Source organism: Squalius cephalus (genome assembly GCF_949319135.1).
Source record: "Squalius cephalus genome assembly, chromosome: 18".
Taxonomy (NCBI): Eukaryota; Metazoa; Chordata; class Actinopteri; order Cypriniformes; family Leuciscidae; genus Squalius; species Squalius cephalus.
The window spans coordinates 10,366,642-10,383,186 of NC_137139.1; the positions used below are offsets into that span (position 1 = coordinate 10,366,642).

General features: G+C 36.0%; 1 protein-coding gene across 1 annotated transcript in view; it reads left to right on the plus strand.

Annotated features, from left to right (window-relative positions):
• Positions 1–2,408: 2,408 nt before the first annotated feature.
• Positions 2,409–16,545, plus strand: part of mitfb (melanocyte inducing transcription factor b) — a 65,382-nt gene continuing 51,245 nt past the window's right edge. The window contains exon 1 of the mRNA XM_079848779.1: positions 2,409–2,633. Coding sequence (XP_079704905.1) covers positions 2,530–2,633 — 104 coding nt within the window. The 5' untranslated portion in view covers positions 2,409–2,529. The remainder of the gene's footprint in view (positions 2,634–16,545) is intronic.

Consider the following 16,545-nt stretch of genomic DNA (forward strand, 5'->3'; position numbering starts at 1 on the left):
AGAGGTGGTAATAACTTTGGATATGTGCGGATTAATTAGCACAATCGTTCAAATAACACTTTTACATGTTAACATTACATAAGAGTATTACTGACCTAGCATATTAATAGCATATTTTGTTGATGTATTTACATATTATTAGGCAGTAATTATACATGATATGTGTAACATGCCCTAATCCAATGTTTCAAATCACTTTTCGATCGACTTGAAGTAAAGTCGTGATTAGAAAATCTTTTTCATGCTAATTAAATCAAACCCAGGCAGACACTAGGTGAAGATACATTAGCATTATTGAACCTGTAGTCAAGGCGCCTCCTCTACAAATGTGATGTCTCGGCTCTTCTGTGAGCGACTGTAATTCAAAGTCATTACTCTTCATGTATACAGTAGATTATGCAGCACAACTGCTGAAAGGTTCTTTAAAGGTTCGTCCATGTACAGCAAAACTGGATTGAATAGAGGCTCAGGTTCTGGGGCTTGACAGTCATATCCCAAACATCTGAACAAAGGGCCTGGTTTATTTGAATCCATCTTCTCAGTGCCCACTGTGTGAACGCCCATAGTCCCCCCTTCACCCTCCACGCAAAACACACACAAACACCATCTGCACTGAAGGAGAAGCTCATGTTCATTCCAACCGGAAGAATTATACCCACACTGTATAATCCCGGCGAACAAAAATGTGTCCTAAGCACGTTCTGTTATCGTTCCCATTGAGTTATGGAAACGTTATATCTGAATGTTCTCAAAACAATCAAATGTTTTTAAAATGTTTTTTCATTGTTATGTGAACGTTAGAGAAAACATTAAGGAAATGTTTTTCCTATTTTATCATTTTGCGAGTACTATGGGTGTATTATAGCAGTGTATGGGTTTGACCTTTGTTTTAATATTGGACTTTTTACACAACACCGTTTTCAACATAAAACTAATATGTTTTATGCGCTTTGGCCGTTCATTTAAACGCAAACTTTTAAAAATGGGTTTCAAAGTGCAAGTTTTTGAAAACGACACTGTTATCGTCTCCTTGTAAACTACAAAAACACATTTGTGAAAACGGTGACGTCCTGCGCATGTGTAGCCTATTATGTGTTCAGTCTATAGACGTTTCTTTAGAAAGTGACATCGCCAACTACTGGCCTGGCATGAATAATACAGCATTTTTAATTGTTTTTCGCGGATCTGTATGCGAAAAATACGAAGGGAAAAAAAATCTGTTTTTAGCACATTGTTGTCGTGTAAACCTACCCTGAGTTTGCTTCTCTTTGTTCCTATGTTCCTGCTCTTCATTTGTCACCATCGTTTTTGATTACGTTCTCACACCTGTTTAATATCGAGTTCGTTATCTTGTGAATGTGTCCTCTTTTTCAGTTCCTCATTGTCAAGTCAAGTCAAGTCAAGTCATCATTTATATAGCGCTTTTAACCATGTAGATTGTTTCAAAGCAGCTTTACAGAGATAAACGTATAATTTATGGTAACAGAGATTGTTTTGGCTTTATAGCGGTTCTTTAATAAAGTTATTTTTCAGCTAAAGTTATAATAATTGTCTAGTGTTGTTCGTCTTTGAGTTCACAATATGTTGAAAGTTTCTTTTGTTTTGTTGAATTAAAGCTAATACTACTAGGCCTATTTGAACTTTCACATTTCTCCTCGTCATCCTTTGTGGAGAATGTGAAAGTTACTCTCTCTAATGTTTCTCATTGCAAGTCATTTAATTTCCACCCTGATAGTCTGACTCTGAACTGAAACCAGCCGACAGCAATAGATCCTTACTGTAAATCTTCTGAGAAATGACTATTTTTCCACTTGAAGAACAACACTTTTACTTTTTATTGTGTTACAAATGTTGTTCATGTTTAAGATGCACAAAGCTAAAGTAAAATAAAACTCTGATTCAGGTAGAATAATGAGACTGATATAAGACCAAAAACGTATCAAATATGTTCCAGGTGCCAGTTATATGAAGTAAAATACTTGAGTTGAAATGTGACGATGTTATTTCATTGATTTGATTATACTGCCATCGCGCGGGCATTGATTGAACTGTAAGTAAACTACGTTTATTTATTTATTTACAGAAAAAAGGCAGTTTATCTGCGGAGAATGAAAACAAATCTAATGAAATGTAAGTGAAAATTTAGCAAGTAAAATGTTACTGTTGATAAAAATTATAAAAAAATATATATTTGTGGCCAAGTCAAAAACGTTGCCGTAAGGGTAACGCCCCCTTTTCGCGCGCCAGCCAATGAAAAGATGCTGACACAAGGCTGTCGTCGACTCTTCGTTCCTGGGATTTGTAGTTCCACGCTTAATTTGGCTGCATTCGCAGTTAACCAGTAGAGTGAGTTAACGGACTACAGAGCGCGACTAGCGGACTACTGGAGCGCGCGAGGGACTGACTCTGAGTGACTGACAGCTTGACATCACGGTGGCTGGCAGTGGCACTTCGTGCGTCTGAAAGCACGGCTCTGAACTGACGTATTATTTTCCACCTGGGAGCGGACGAAAGTTGACAACTTTGAAAATGCAGTCGGAATCGGGGATCGTGGCCGACTTTGAAGTCGAAGATGAATTTCACGAAGAGCCTAAAACGTATTACGAGCTGAAGAGTCAGCCGCTGAAAAACAGGTCTGTGAATGGAGCGTTTGACAGCTTCTGAAATAATGCAGATTCTCTAATGCATGCTTTACAAAGTCTGGTATGCTCAGAGAAGGATGTGACTATTTGTTTTAACCGCTTTATTATTTATTCTATTAGTCCTTGTAATGAGAATCAGCTGCGCTCACTCCATCCACGCTGCAAGCGACGCGACGCGACAGGATTTACAGCCGCGATGTAGTCGCGTCGCGTTTCGTGCCGCGTATATGGTGTGTTACAGTAGACAACGCCTTAGGATACAGCATCATCATCAAATATTTACTCATGTAGCCCGTGTCTGTGTATGAAGATCTCACTGGTGAAACTGTTTAAATATGTGCAATGAACTTAACACTTTCTAATGACTTTCAAACCATTATGCAATGCAGATCAGTAGGCTTGTTCTTCCCGAGCCGAGGCTAGTTTTTATTCCAGGGAATATTTCAGGGTGGATTATTTTTGGAAGTTAATTTAATAGTTAATAGCAGTGTATGCCTTGCAGCAAAACTGAAATAGTAATTTTGAAACACAAAACAATGAGTGAAAACAGCAATACCCAGACAGCAAGTGTGTGAGTGTGTGTTTTCACTTGTTACCAACACCTATTGCAAAATAAGATGATACTGGATTTTTTGTTTGAAGGATAAAACTAACAAATTTTTTTTTGAACTGTGTCTGAATCTAACATAAAACTTAGAGGAAAAACAACAACATTTGTGCATTTAGACTTTTGACACAAAACCTTTTAGTTACTGAAATAGACATCCTGTGACAACTAGCCCCGGTCTCACCTATATGGACATATCTGGATCAAAGTTTCAAACCTTTGCAACTAAAATAATTGCGTAATGATCTGCATTATATAACGTAATGGAAGTTGTTGTGTAAAGTGCTCCCAGCAGAGAGTTTAGTATGAGATCTTGAAATGAGAAAACTTTCATAGCAGTGTATTTACATATTTATGAAATCTAAAAATAAAATAAAAAAGTTTATGATAAATTATTATTATATGGGCAGTTATAAGTGACAGGTGTACCGGATGCTTATTTATCTTATTTTATTTTGTTATATTTCAATCTGCAGCGTGAAGAAAAGCCACTGAAATGAATTTACAGTGAGAACTGAGACAAAGATGTAATAGGTTTAACAGACAAAGTATTGTATATTGACTTAAATGCTGCTTAGCTTATCACATTCAGGCAAATGTTTAAACGGATCACAGATCGCAACAAGATCCGAGCTGCTTTCTATCAACTTCTATATGAATTCTGAACTGAATTAGATGTATATAGCTTGCTCTTGTTCACACGTGCTTGTGCGACTGCAGTGAACTCAGTGTGTTAACTGTTAGCTGATGTGATTTTGATATACAGTAGGCTATGTGCACATGCAGACACACACTGAAGCTTTAGCACTAGACTGTTTCACCGTGACAGAGATCCGTGAAGCTTCATTGGCAGACGGAGAGATCTTAATTTAGACGAGGCAGATGCTCAGGCCGCCGTGAGGTGAAAATTAACAACATAAATTTAGAAGTGCAGGCTAATACCTCAGATGCAGCGCATGGATTTTGGGGGTTATTTTGGTTTGTTGCTAAAATATTGAGTGTAATAACTGGTGTTGGATGACAATATGCAACATTTTACACTAAAGTTCTGTTATTTAGCATTTGCTTGGACTAAAGTTTGGTAAAGTTTTGGTTTGTTGCTAAAATATTGAGTGTAATAACTGGTGTTGGATCACAATATGCAACATTTTACACTAAAGTTCTGTTAATTAGCATTTGTTTGGACTAAAGTTTTGGTTTGTTGCTAAAATATTGAGTGTAATAACTGGTGTTGGATCACAATATGCAACATTTTACACTAAAGTTCTGTTATTTAGCATTTGCTTGGACTAAAGTTTTGTAAAGTTTTGGTTTGTTGCTAAAATATTGTGTAATAACTGGTGTTGGATCACAATATGCAACATTTTACACTAAAGTTCTGTTATTTAGCATTTGTTTGGACTAAAGTTTTGTAAAGTTTTGGTTTGTTACTAAAATATTGAGTGTAATAACTGGTGTTGGATCACAATATGCAACATTTTACAAAAAAGTTCTGTTATTTAGCATTTGCTTGGACTAAAGTTTTGTAAAGTTTTGGTTTGTTGCTAAAATATTGAGTGTAATAACTGGTGTTGGATCACAATATGCAACATTTTACACTAAAGTTCTGTTATTTAGCATTTGTTTGGACTAAAGTTTTGTAAAGTTTTGGTTTGTTGCTAAAATATTGAGTCTAATAACTGGTGTTGGATCACAATATGCAACATTTTACACTAAAGTTCTGTTATTTAGCATTTGCTTGGACTAAAGTTTTGCAAAGTTTTGGTTTGTTGCTAAAATATTGAGTGTAATAACTGGTGTTGGATCACAATATGCAACATTTTACACTAAAGTTCTGTTATTTAGCCTAGCATTTGTTTGGACTAAAGTTTTGTAAAGTTTTGGTTTGTTGCTAACATATTGAGTGTAATAACTGGTGTTGGATCACAATATGCAACATTTTACACTAAAGTTCTGTTATTTAGCATTTGCTTGGACTAAAGTTTTGTAAAGTTTTGGTTTGTTGTTAAAATATTGAGTGTAATAACTGGTGTTGGATCACAATATGCAACATTTTACACTAAAGTTCTGTTATTTAGCATTTGTTTGGACTAAAGTTTTGTAAAGTTTTGGTTTGTTGCTAAAATATTGAGTGTAATAACTGGTGTTGGATCACAATATGCAACATTTTACACTAAAGTTCTGTTATTTAGCATTTGCTTGGATTAAAGTTTTGCAAAGTTTTGGTTTGTTGCTAAAATATTGAGTGTAATAACTGGTGTTGGATCACAATATGCAACATTTTACACTAAAGTTCTGTTATTTAGCATTTGTTTGGACTAAAGTTTTGTAAAGTTTTGGTTTGTTGCTAAAATATTGAGTGTAATAACTTGTGTTGGATCACAATATGCAACATTTTACACTAAAGTTCTGTTATTTAGCATTTGCTTGGACTAAAGTTTGGTAAAGTTTTGGTTTGTTGCTAAAATATTGAGTGTAATAACTGGTGTTGGATCACAATATGCAACATTTTACACTAAAGTTCTGTTATTTAGCATTTGCTTGGACTAAAGTTTTGTAAAGTTTTGGTTTGTTGCTAAAATATTGTGTGTAATAACTGGTGTTGGATCACAGTATGCAACATTTTACACTAAAGTTCTGTTATTTAGCATTTGTTTGGACTAAAGTTTTGTAAAGTTTTGGTTTGTTGCTAAAATATTGAGTGTAATAACTGGTGTTGGATCACAATATGCAACATTTTACACTAAAGTTCTGTTATTTAGCATTTGCTTGGACTAAAGTTTTGTAAAGTTTTGGTTTGTTGCTAAAATATTGAGTGTAATAACTGGTGTTGGATCACAATATGCAACATTTTACACTAAAGTTCGGTTATTTAGCATTTGCTTGGACTAAAGTTTTGTAAAGTTTTGGTTTGTTGCTAAAATATTGAGTGTAATAACTGGTGTTGGATCACAATATGCAACATTTTACACTAAAGTTCTGTTATTTAGCATTTGTTTGGACTAAAGTTTTGTAAAGTTTTGGTTTGTTGCTAAAATATTGAGTGTAATAACTTGTGTTGGATCACAATATGCAACATTTTACACTAAAGTTCTGTTATTTAGCATTTGCTTGGACTAAAGTTTTGTAAAGTTTTGGTTTGTTGCTAAAATATTGAGTGTAATAACTGGTGTTGGATCACAATATGCAACATTTTACACTAAAGTTCTGTTATTTAGCATTTGCTTGGACTAAAGTTTTGTAAAGTTTTGGTTTGTTGCTAAAATATTGAGTGTAATAACTGGTGTTGGATCACAATATGCAACATTTTACACTAAAGTTCTGTTATTTAGCATTTGCTTGGACTAAAGTTTTGTAAAGTTTTGGTTTGTTGCTAAAATATTGAGTGTAATAACTGGTGTTGGATCACAATATGCAACATTTTACACTAAAGTTCTGTTATTTACCTAGCATTTGTTTGGACTAAAGTTTTGTAAAGTTTTGGTTTGTTGCTAAAATATTGAGTGTAATAACTTGTGTTGGATCATCACAATATGCAACATTTTACACTCAAGTTCTGTTATTTAGCATTTGCTTGGACTAAAGTTTGGTAAAGTTTTGGTTTGTTGCTAAAATATTGAGTGTAATAATTGGTGTTGGATCACATTATGCAACATTTTACACTAAAGTTCTGTTATTTAGCATTTGCTTGGACTAAAGTTTTGTAAAGTTTTGGTTTGTTGCTAAAATATTGTGTGTAATAACTGGTGTTGGATCACAATATGCAACCTTGATTTTACACTAAAGTTCTGTTATTTAGCATTTGTTTGGACTAAAGTTTTGTAAAGTTTTGGTTTGTTGCTAAAATATTGAGTGTAATAACTGGTGTTGGATCACAATATGCAACATTTTACACTAAAGTTCTGTTATTTAGCATTTGCTTGGACTAAAGTTTGGTAAAGTTTTGGTTTGTTGCTAAAATATTGAGTGTAATAACTGGTGTTGGATCACAATATGCAACATTTTACACTAAAGTTCTGGGCCCGTATCCCTAAAGAATTTTTGTGCAAAAAGTGGCTCCTAGCGGCCAAATTCTAAGAAAATTCTCAGAGTCATGACGTTTTCTTAGAATTTCCCCTAAAAGTGACACGAAAATCCCAGTTAATATAAAAGCTATTCCTCAAGATTCCTAGCGCTTAAAAGGGCTCCTAAGGTGAGATCTGCTAAGAGCAGGGAAGAGGACTTTTAGTGGCTTAGGAGTTCCCCTAAGCAGCTGCACAAAATGTGTTTGTAGGATATTTGTTAACAAGCCTTCATAAATAGACCAGCCAGCAATCACAGACATTGATAAAAGCTGAGCCGTGTTACCCTCGTTAAGACCACACTGAGTTGTAACGTTGCAATTTCTACTTCATTAAGGACAGCCCCTTGAGATAGGCCATCTTGTTTTCAATATGGTCCATATGGGAGTGAAAGTACAAAATATGCCAGCTAGGATATTAATATGAGCAAATAAGACACGAATCATTATTTGAACAGGGTGTAATGAGCTTAAGTTTTCACATATTTTAGATTCTAATGTTAGGCAATAACCCCTACAGCTTACTATTCATTTTCCAGATATTTTCTTGAATGTGAAATATTATTTACAATTACAGTCTGCATAAGATTAGAGTGTATAATTATGTTTATTGATTTGAGGGTACATCCTTTGCTCATTATCACCAAAAGTTCATTTTCATCAAACTTGTAGGATCAACCAATCACGGCTTTTGAAATGATGACTCATACCTAGCAACGGGGTCAACCACACCTCCTCACTAAGATAGGATTTTCCATCCATTCCTTGCTCAGAGTTCACTGAAAATGTTCTGGAATCACTTCTAAGCTAAAACTCCTGGCAAGGAATTTTTAGGTTAAGTTAGGAGCTCTCTGAGAGGATTCTCAGAATCTTTAGGGATACGGGCCCTGTTATTTAGCATTTGTTTGGACTAAAGTTTTGTAAAGTTTTGGTTTGTTGCTAAAATATTGAGTGTAATAACTGGTGTTGGATCACAATATGCAACATTTTACACTAAAGTTCTGTTATTTAGCATTTGTTTGGACTAAAGTTTTGTAAAGTTTTGGTTTGTTGCTAAAATATTGAGTGTAATAACTGGTGTTGGATCACAATATGCAACATTTTACACTAAAGTTCTGTTATTTAGCATTTGCTTGGACTAAAGTTTTGTAAAGTTTTGGTTTGTTGCTAAAATATTGAGTGTAATAACTGGTGTTGGATCACAATATGCAACATTTTACACTAAAGTTCTGTTATTTAGCATTTGCTTGGACTAAAGTTTTGTAAAGTTTTGGTTTGTTGCTAAAATATTGAGTGTAATAACTGGTGTTGGATCACAATATGCAACATTTTACACTAAAGTTCTGTTATTTAGCATTTGCTTGGACTAAAGTTTTGTAAAGTTTTGGTTTGTTGCTAAAATATTGAGTGTAATAACTGGTGTTGGATCACAATATGCAACATTTTACACTAAAGTTCTGTTATTTAGCATTTGCTTGGACTAAAGTTTTGTAAAGTTTTGGTTTGTTGCTAAAATATTGTGTGTAATAACTGGTGTTGGATCACAATATGCAACCTTGATTTTACACTAAAGTTCTGTTATTTAGCATTTGTTTGGACTAAAGTTTTGTAAAGTTTTGGTTTGTTGCTAAAATATTGAGTGTAATAACTGGTGTTGGATCACAATATGCAACATTTTACACTAAAGTTCTGTTATTTAGCATTTGCTTGGACTAAAGTTTGGTAAAGTTTTGGTTTGTTGCTAAAATATTGAGTGTAATAACTGGTGTTGGATCACAATAGGGGTGTAACGGTACACAAAAATCACGGTTCGATACGTACCTCGGTTTTAAAGTCACGGTTCGGTTTATTTTCGGTACAGTAAGGGAAAGAAATGCAAACATTAAACTGCAGGTTGTTTATTACTATAAACTTTTTTTAACAATTTGTTTACACTTTTTTTAAACACTTTTTAATAAAATATAATAAAATAGATATAAAATAAAAAAAGAATAAGAAATAAAATACTGCTGCAAAGTTCTCCACTAAATAAAATACTCTCAGTCTCAAACCAATATCACATAATAAAATATAATGAAAAATATAAATAAATAACTATGATTACAGTGCAGGAACAGAAAATAGCCCTATATTAAAATAATATTAAACAAATATATTAATGTATTATTATTTTTCAATAATCAATCAACATAATCAATTTAAGATTTTTTTTTCCCACTTTTTTAATAATTATCAAAATAAAATATAGTCCAAAGCTATAGTACAAAGCTATTATTACCAGAGCATGTGATCAGAGCAGGTCATTTTACCATTGTTGCCAGCATGACTATACCAGCTCAGCAAACAGAAATCTAAGTTACTACTGAGAAATTTCACCTTATTTGAGCGGACTTTGCTTTTCCAGTGCGTGATCGGTACATGATTGGAGTGTTTGGGCCGTTAACGACAGAGCAGAACGCGCAGCGCAAACACGGACTCGAACATTGAGCAGAGACCGCAGTGGGTCGTCGACACACACACACACACACTCGCGCGCGCGCGCAAGCCACGGAACGGAGAGTGCGGCGGCGCACACGAAGCGGAAAAGCTTTTTTTCGCCATGCAGTCTATTTCATTGTTACAGTGACGACGGGTAAAACACGGGTAAAACCAGAGAATGTCTAATAGGAAAAAACATTAGAATCAGCTGCAGGGCGGGATTTGCGCTGAACGCGGAGACTTCCGCCACTTAATATGTTCGTGTGGAAACACGAAAATGTACCTATGTTCCGCACACAAAATATTGCATTCAGTCATTCGGTACACACGTGCACCGAACCGAAAGCCCTGTACCGAAACGGTTCGGTACGAATACACGTACCGTTACACCCCTAGATCACAATATGCAACATTTTACACTAAAGTTCTGTTATTTAGCATTTGTTTGGACTAAAGTTTTGTAAAGTTTTGGTTTGTTGCTAAAATATTGAGTGTAATAACTGGTGTTGGATCACAATATGCAACATTTTACACTAAAGTTCTGTTATTTAGCATTTGTTTGGACTAAAGTTTTGTAAAGTTTTGGTTTGTTGCTAAAATATTGAGTATAATAACTGGTGTTGGATCACAATATGCAACATTTTACACTAAAGTTCTGTTATTTAGCATTTGTTTGGACTAAAGTTTTGTAAAGTTTTGGTTTGTTGCTAAAATATTGAGTGTAATAACTGGTGTTGGATCACAATATGCAACATTTTACACTCAAGTTATGTTATTTAGGCTAGCATTTGTTTGGACTAAAGTTTTGTAAAGTTTTGGTTTGTTGCTAAAATATTGTGTGTAATAACTGGTGTTGGATCACAATATGCAACATTTTACACTAAAGTTCTGTTATTTAGCATTTGCTTGGACTAAAGTTTGGTAAAGTTTTGGTTTGTTGCTAAAATATTGAGTGTAATAACTGGTGTTGGATCACATTATGCAACATTTTACACTAAAGTTCTGTTATTTAGCCTAGCATTTGCTTGGACTAAAGTTTGTTAAAGTTTTGGTTTGTTGCTAAAATATTGAGTATAATAACTGGTGTTGAATCACAATATGCAACATTTTAGACTAAAGTTCTGTTATTTAGCATTTGTTTGGACTAAAGTTTTGTAAAGTTTTGATTTGGTGCTAAAATATTGAGTGTAATAACTGGTGTTGGATCACAATATGCAACATTTTACACTAAAGTTCTGGGGCCGTATTCACAAAGAATTCTAAGGCTAAAAGTAGCTCCTAATTGGTGAATTTAGGAGCAACTCCTAAAAATAATGGGCGTGTCACTCCTAACTTTAGGACTCCTAATTTTTTTCACTAAGAGTAATTCACGAAGCATTTTAGCCCTAAAAGTAGCACCTAAGTCTGGGACAGCTTAAAAGAAGTCGAGAGGACTCCTAACTCACTAAGACCTTCACAAACCGCTTTTGGTGGCATTTCACGTTGCGATGTTTTGAAATGCGTATGCGGCGGCTACAGGAACTTCCAATCGCGAGGGAACAATTTTGCATTGTAGGCATAACGAGGGATGCAATAACGCCACCAACAACAACCAAAACTAGGCTACTCATTGCATGTAAACTAATTGTAACGTATCATTGTTAATTAAATTAAAATGTTCTTCTCTTTGCAAACGTAGGCAGAGGCATATAGTGACAGATTAATTCAATAATGTTGCAAAGATATTGCATCAATCCATATGTTTCATTAGGCTACTAGGTTATTTGTTTTGCCTTACTCTTTATTCATTTAGGCTATTTATTCAGTTATTCATCATCTTCCGTCCTTCGCACTACTTGTGTAGCGCACGCATTTTCAGACCTGTCACCTGTCACTCATCATCGTAGGGGGAGGTGTTTGGAATCATTCCCGCGTTACAATCATCAGCCAATCAAAGTGGTCACTTCAGTCAAGCTCGTGCATGAGTAATGACGTCATCCATAGCAACGAAGACTCACTCTTAGTTTAGGAGTTGTCATTTTTCTTTACTAAGAGTAGGTCTGAAAGGCGTTGTGAATAACTTTTAAGAGAAAACTTCTAGCTAAAATCTTTTAGTGGGATTTAGGAGTACTCCTAGTGCTAAGATAAAATGCTTTGTGAATACGGCCCCTGTTATTTAGCATTTGCTTGGACTAAAGTTTTGTAAAGTTTTGGTTTGTTGCTAAAATATTGAGTGTAATAACTGGTGTTGGATCACAATATGCAACATTTTACACTAAAGTTCTGTTATTTAGCATTTGCTTGGACTAAAGTTTGGTAAAGTTTTGGTTTGTTGCTAAAATATTGAGTGTAATAACTGGTGTTGGATCACAATATGCAACATTTTACAATAAAGTTATGTTATTTAGGATTTGTTTAGAAATGTGTTTTTATAGGGTTCTCTGATCATGGAAAACCAATATCAGGGATTTTTTGTGATTTTCAGGCAAGAAATAGCTTTTTGTGAGTATGAAATCATGATCCACTGAAAATGACTGGAAATGTCGTGGAAATTCATTAGTCAAAAGCTGTAGGAATCTAAAAAATCTATTCTTGCTATTCAGGCTTGCATTTATGTGTCAATGACTGTGCTTGAAATGTTTTAGCACAATTCATAATACTTGATGCATGTTTAATGCTGCTGCAAGTGCCGTTGTATCAGGCATTATAGCGTCTTTTTCTACCACTGAGGGTCCCAAACTTTTTACTACTAAGGCCCAAAAATGCAAACTTGATTGGGGCCAATAAGTTTTGATTCTCAAGGCCCGAGAATAGGCCTACATGTTGCATTAACTATATTATTTTAAAATAATTGAAAATTAACTTCACAGTTGTAAAGTAAAATAAAAGTTATTATAACTATTATTTTCTTAAATATATATATATATTTTTTCATAGTGAAATATTTCAATTGTAACAAAAATATATTTGTTCTTATTTAGATTTCATTCATTCATCTTATTTATTTTTGTTGTTATTGTTTTAGAGCCAGATTGATACATAATTACAAATGCTGGCCTACAAAACATGCACAGAAAACTTTTTTTAAAATCGCATTTTAAATCACACTTTAAATAATCTTTTTAAACTTTTCCCCAAATCATTCAGCCATAGTTTCTGCTAATGTTTTACAGTTGCAATGTAACATAAAATAATTATTATATAATTTTTCTTAAGTATGTGTACTTAAAGTATTTTTTATTTCTACAGTGAAATATTACAATTGTAATATTTATGAATTAGTTTTTATTTTTATTTAATAATAGTAATAATTATGATTGTTATTATTATTATTATTATTATTATTGTTAGAGACCGAAATATCAGCCAATAATTATTTTCATTATTTTCACTATCACCCGATTGTTTAAAAACAGCCGATGGCGATGAGGGCGGAAAAACGTGTCAGATTGCAACTCATAATGTGCATAAAGAAAATCTCTCCCGTGTTGAATTTAGGGCAAGTTTATGACGCCGTTTTTAGCTGGCGTTCTGTTGTAAAAAAGTACTGCACTGTGTAAGTAGAAATGAGAACACAAAACACAAAAGGTATTCCCGTCGCTTCATAACTTTAAGGTTGAACCACTGTAGTCACATGGACTATTTTAACGATGTCTTTACTACCTTTCTGGGCCTTGAAAGTGGTCGTTGTGTAGCTGTCTGGATGGGTCAGAAAGCTCTCAGATTTCATCAAAAAGATCTTAATTTGTGTTCCGAAGATGAACAAAAGTCTTACGGGTTTGGGATGACATCAGGGTGAGTAATTAATGACAGAATTTTCATTTTGGGGTGAACTAACCCTTTAAAAGCCCTGGCATGAATTGCCGCCTGTAGCCATTGGCATTTCTGACTGGTGTAGTTTTACTTTCTTGATATTGATGGCAGGAACAGGTGTTTGCGTGTACCATGCTGACCGTCATTGAAAACGTCCTCACATCCTTGACTCGCTCACTGGATGAAGTCCAACGCTCCTCACAATCCTCTCTTTCCTTGAAACTCCTATTTTCATTCATGAACCATTTTTTTTTATTATTATGATGAGGCATTCAACAGATACTTCTCCTCTTATAAGGGCAGAGACGGAATATGATTGTTCTCAGCGGTTGATTCATTGCATAATAACAGATAAGGACATGCAAGGTGGTTAGATTTTTTCATAGTTTTGTTGATTACAAGGCCACTGTGGTTGGGAGTTTGACGCAACACACCGGAACGGTGGAGTGTATTTTTAGGTGGTCATCAACGCAACTCCTTAGTCAGATTTCAAGAGTTCCTGTTTTGTTTTTCTTTGACCATCCCAAAACTCCCAAAAAAAGATTCAGGCGTAAATCTTCAAACGTGCATTCAGATTAACCTCGCTCTGGTGTGCAGATTTGATTTGTCATGCTGTTTGCCTTAAAAAAAATACTTTTTTCAGCAAGGATGCATTAACTTGATCAAAAGTGACAGCAAAGACATTTATAATGTAATAAAATACTTTTATTTCAAATAAATGCTGTTTTGTTTTTTATCCTGATTTTTGGAAATCAGCTCAAACGTGCTGCGTAACACGAGAATGAACCTCATTGGTTCTTGCTGAAGCTCAAACTTGCTGCGTAACACAAGAATGAACCTCATTGGTTCTTGCTGAAGCTCAAACGTGCTGCGTAACACGAGAATGAACCTCATTGGTTCTTGCTGAAGCTCAAACGTGCTGCGTAACACAAGAATGAACCTCATTGGTTCTTGCTGATGCTCAAACGTCCTGCGTAACACGAGAATGAACCTCATTGGTTCTTCCTGAAGCTCAAACGTGCTGCGTAACACGAGAATGAACCTCATTGGTTCTTGCTGAAGCTCAAACGTGCTGCGTAACACGAGAATGATCCTCATTGGTTCTTGCTGAAGCTCAAACGTCCTGCGTAACACGAGAATGAACCTCATTGGTTCTTGCTGAAGCTCAAACGTCCTGCGCAACACGAGAATGAACCTCATTGGTTCTTGCTGAAGCTCAAACGTCCTGCGTAACACGAGAATGAACCTCATTGGTTCTTGCAGAAGCTCAAACGTCCTGCGTAACACGAGAATGAACCTCATTGGTTCTTGCTGAAGCTCAAACGTGCTGCGTAACACGAGAATGAACCTCATTGGTTCTTGCTGAAGCTCAAACGTGCTGCGTAACACGAGAATGAACCTCATTGGTTCTTGCTGAAGCTCAAACGTCCTGCGTAACACGAGAATGAACCTCATTGGTTCTTGCTGAAGCTCAAACGTGCTGCGTAACACGAGAATGAACCTCATTGGTTCTTGCTGAAGCTCAAACGTCCTGCGTAACACGAGAATGAACCTCATTGGTTCTTGCTGAAGCTCAAACGTCCTGCGTAACACGAGAATGAACCTCATTGGTTCTTGCAGAAGCTCAAACGTCTTGCGTAACACGAGAATGAACCTCATTGGTTCTTGCAGAAGCTCAAACGTGCTGCGTAACACGAGAATGAACCTCATTGGTTCTTGCTGAAGCTCAAACGTGCTGCGTAACACGAGAATGAACCTCATTGGTTCTTGCTGAAGCTCAAACGTCCTGCGTAACACGAGAATGAACCTCATTGGTTCTTGCAGAAGCTCTACGTGCTGCGTAACACGAGAATGAACCTCATTGGTTCTTGCTGAAGCTCAAACGTCCTGCGTAACACGAGAATGAACCTCATTGGTTCTTGCAGAAGCTCAAACGTCCTGCGTAACACGAGAATGAACCTCATTGGTTCTTGCAGAAGCTCAAACGTGCTGCGTAACACGAGAATGAACCTCATTGGTTCTTGCTGAAGCTCAAACGTCCTGCGTAACACGAGAATGAACCTCATTGGTTCTTGCAGAAGCTCTACGTGCTGCGCAACACGAGAATGAACCTCATTGGTTCTTGCTGAAGCTCAAACGTCCTGCGTAACACGAGAATGAACCTCATTGGTTCTTGCAGAAGCTCAAACGTCCTGCGTAACATGAGAATGAACCTCATTGGTTCTTGCAGAAGCTCAAACGTGCTGCGTAACACGAGAATGAACCTCATTGGTTCTTGCTGAAGCTCAAACGTGCTGCGTAACACGAGAATGAACCTCATTGGTTCTTGCTGAAGCTCAAACGTCCTGCGTAACACGAGAATGAACCTCATTGGTTCTTGCTGAAGCTCTACGTGCTGCGTAACACGAGAATGAACCTCATTGGTTCTTGCTGAAGCTCAAACGTCCTGCGTAACACGAGAATGAACCTCATTGGTTCTTGCAGAAGCTCTACGTGCTGCGTAACACGAGAATGAACCTCATTGGTTCTTGCTGAAGCTCAAACGTCCTGCGTAACACGAGAATGAACCTCATTGGTTCTTGCAGAAGCTCAAACGTCCTGCGTAACACGAGAATGAACCTCATTGGTTCTTGCTGAAGCTCAAACGTGCTGCGTAACACGAGAATGAACCTCATTGGTTCTTGCAGAAGCTCAAACGTCCTGCGTAACACGAGAATGAACCTCATTGGTTCTTGCTGAAGCTCTACGTGCTGCGTAACACGAGAATGAACCTCATTGGTTCTTGCTGAAGCTCAAACGTCCTGCGTAACACGAGAATGAACCTCATTGGTTCTTGCAGAAGCTCTACGTGCTGCGTAACACGAGAATGAACCTCATTGGTTCTTGCTGAAGCTCAAACGTCCTGCGTAACACGAGAATGAACCTCATTGGTTCTTGCAGAAGCTCAAACGTCCTGCGTAACACGA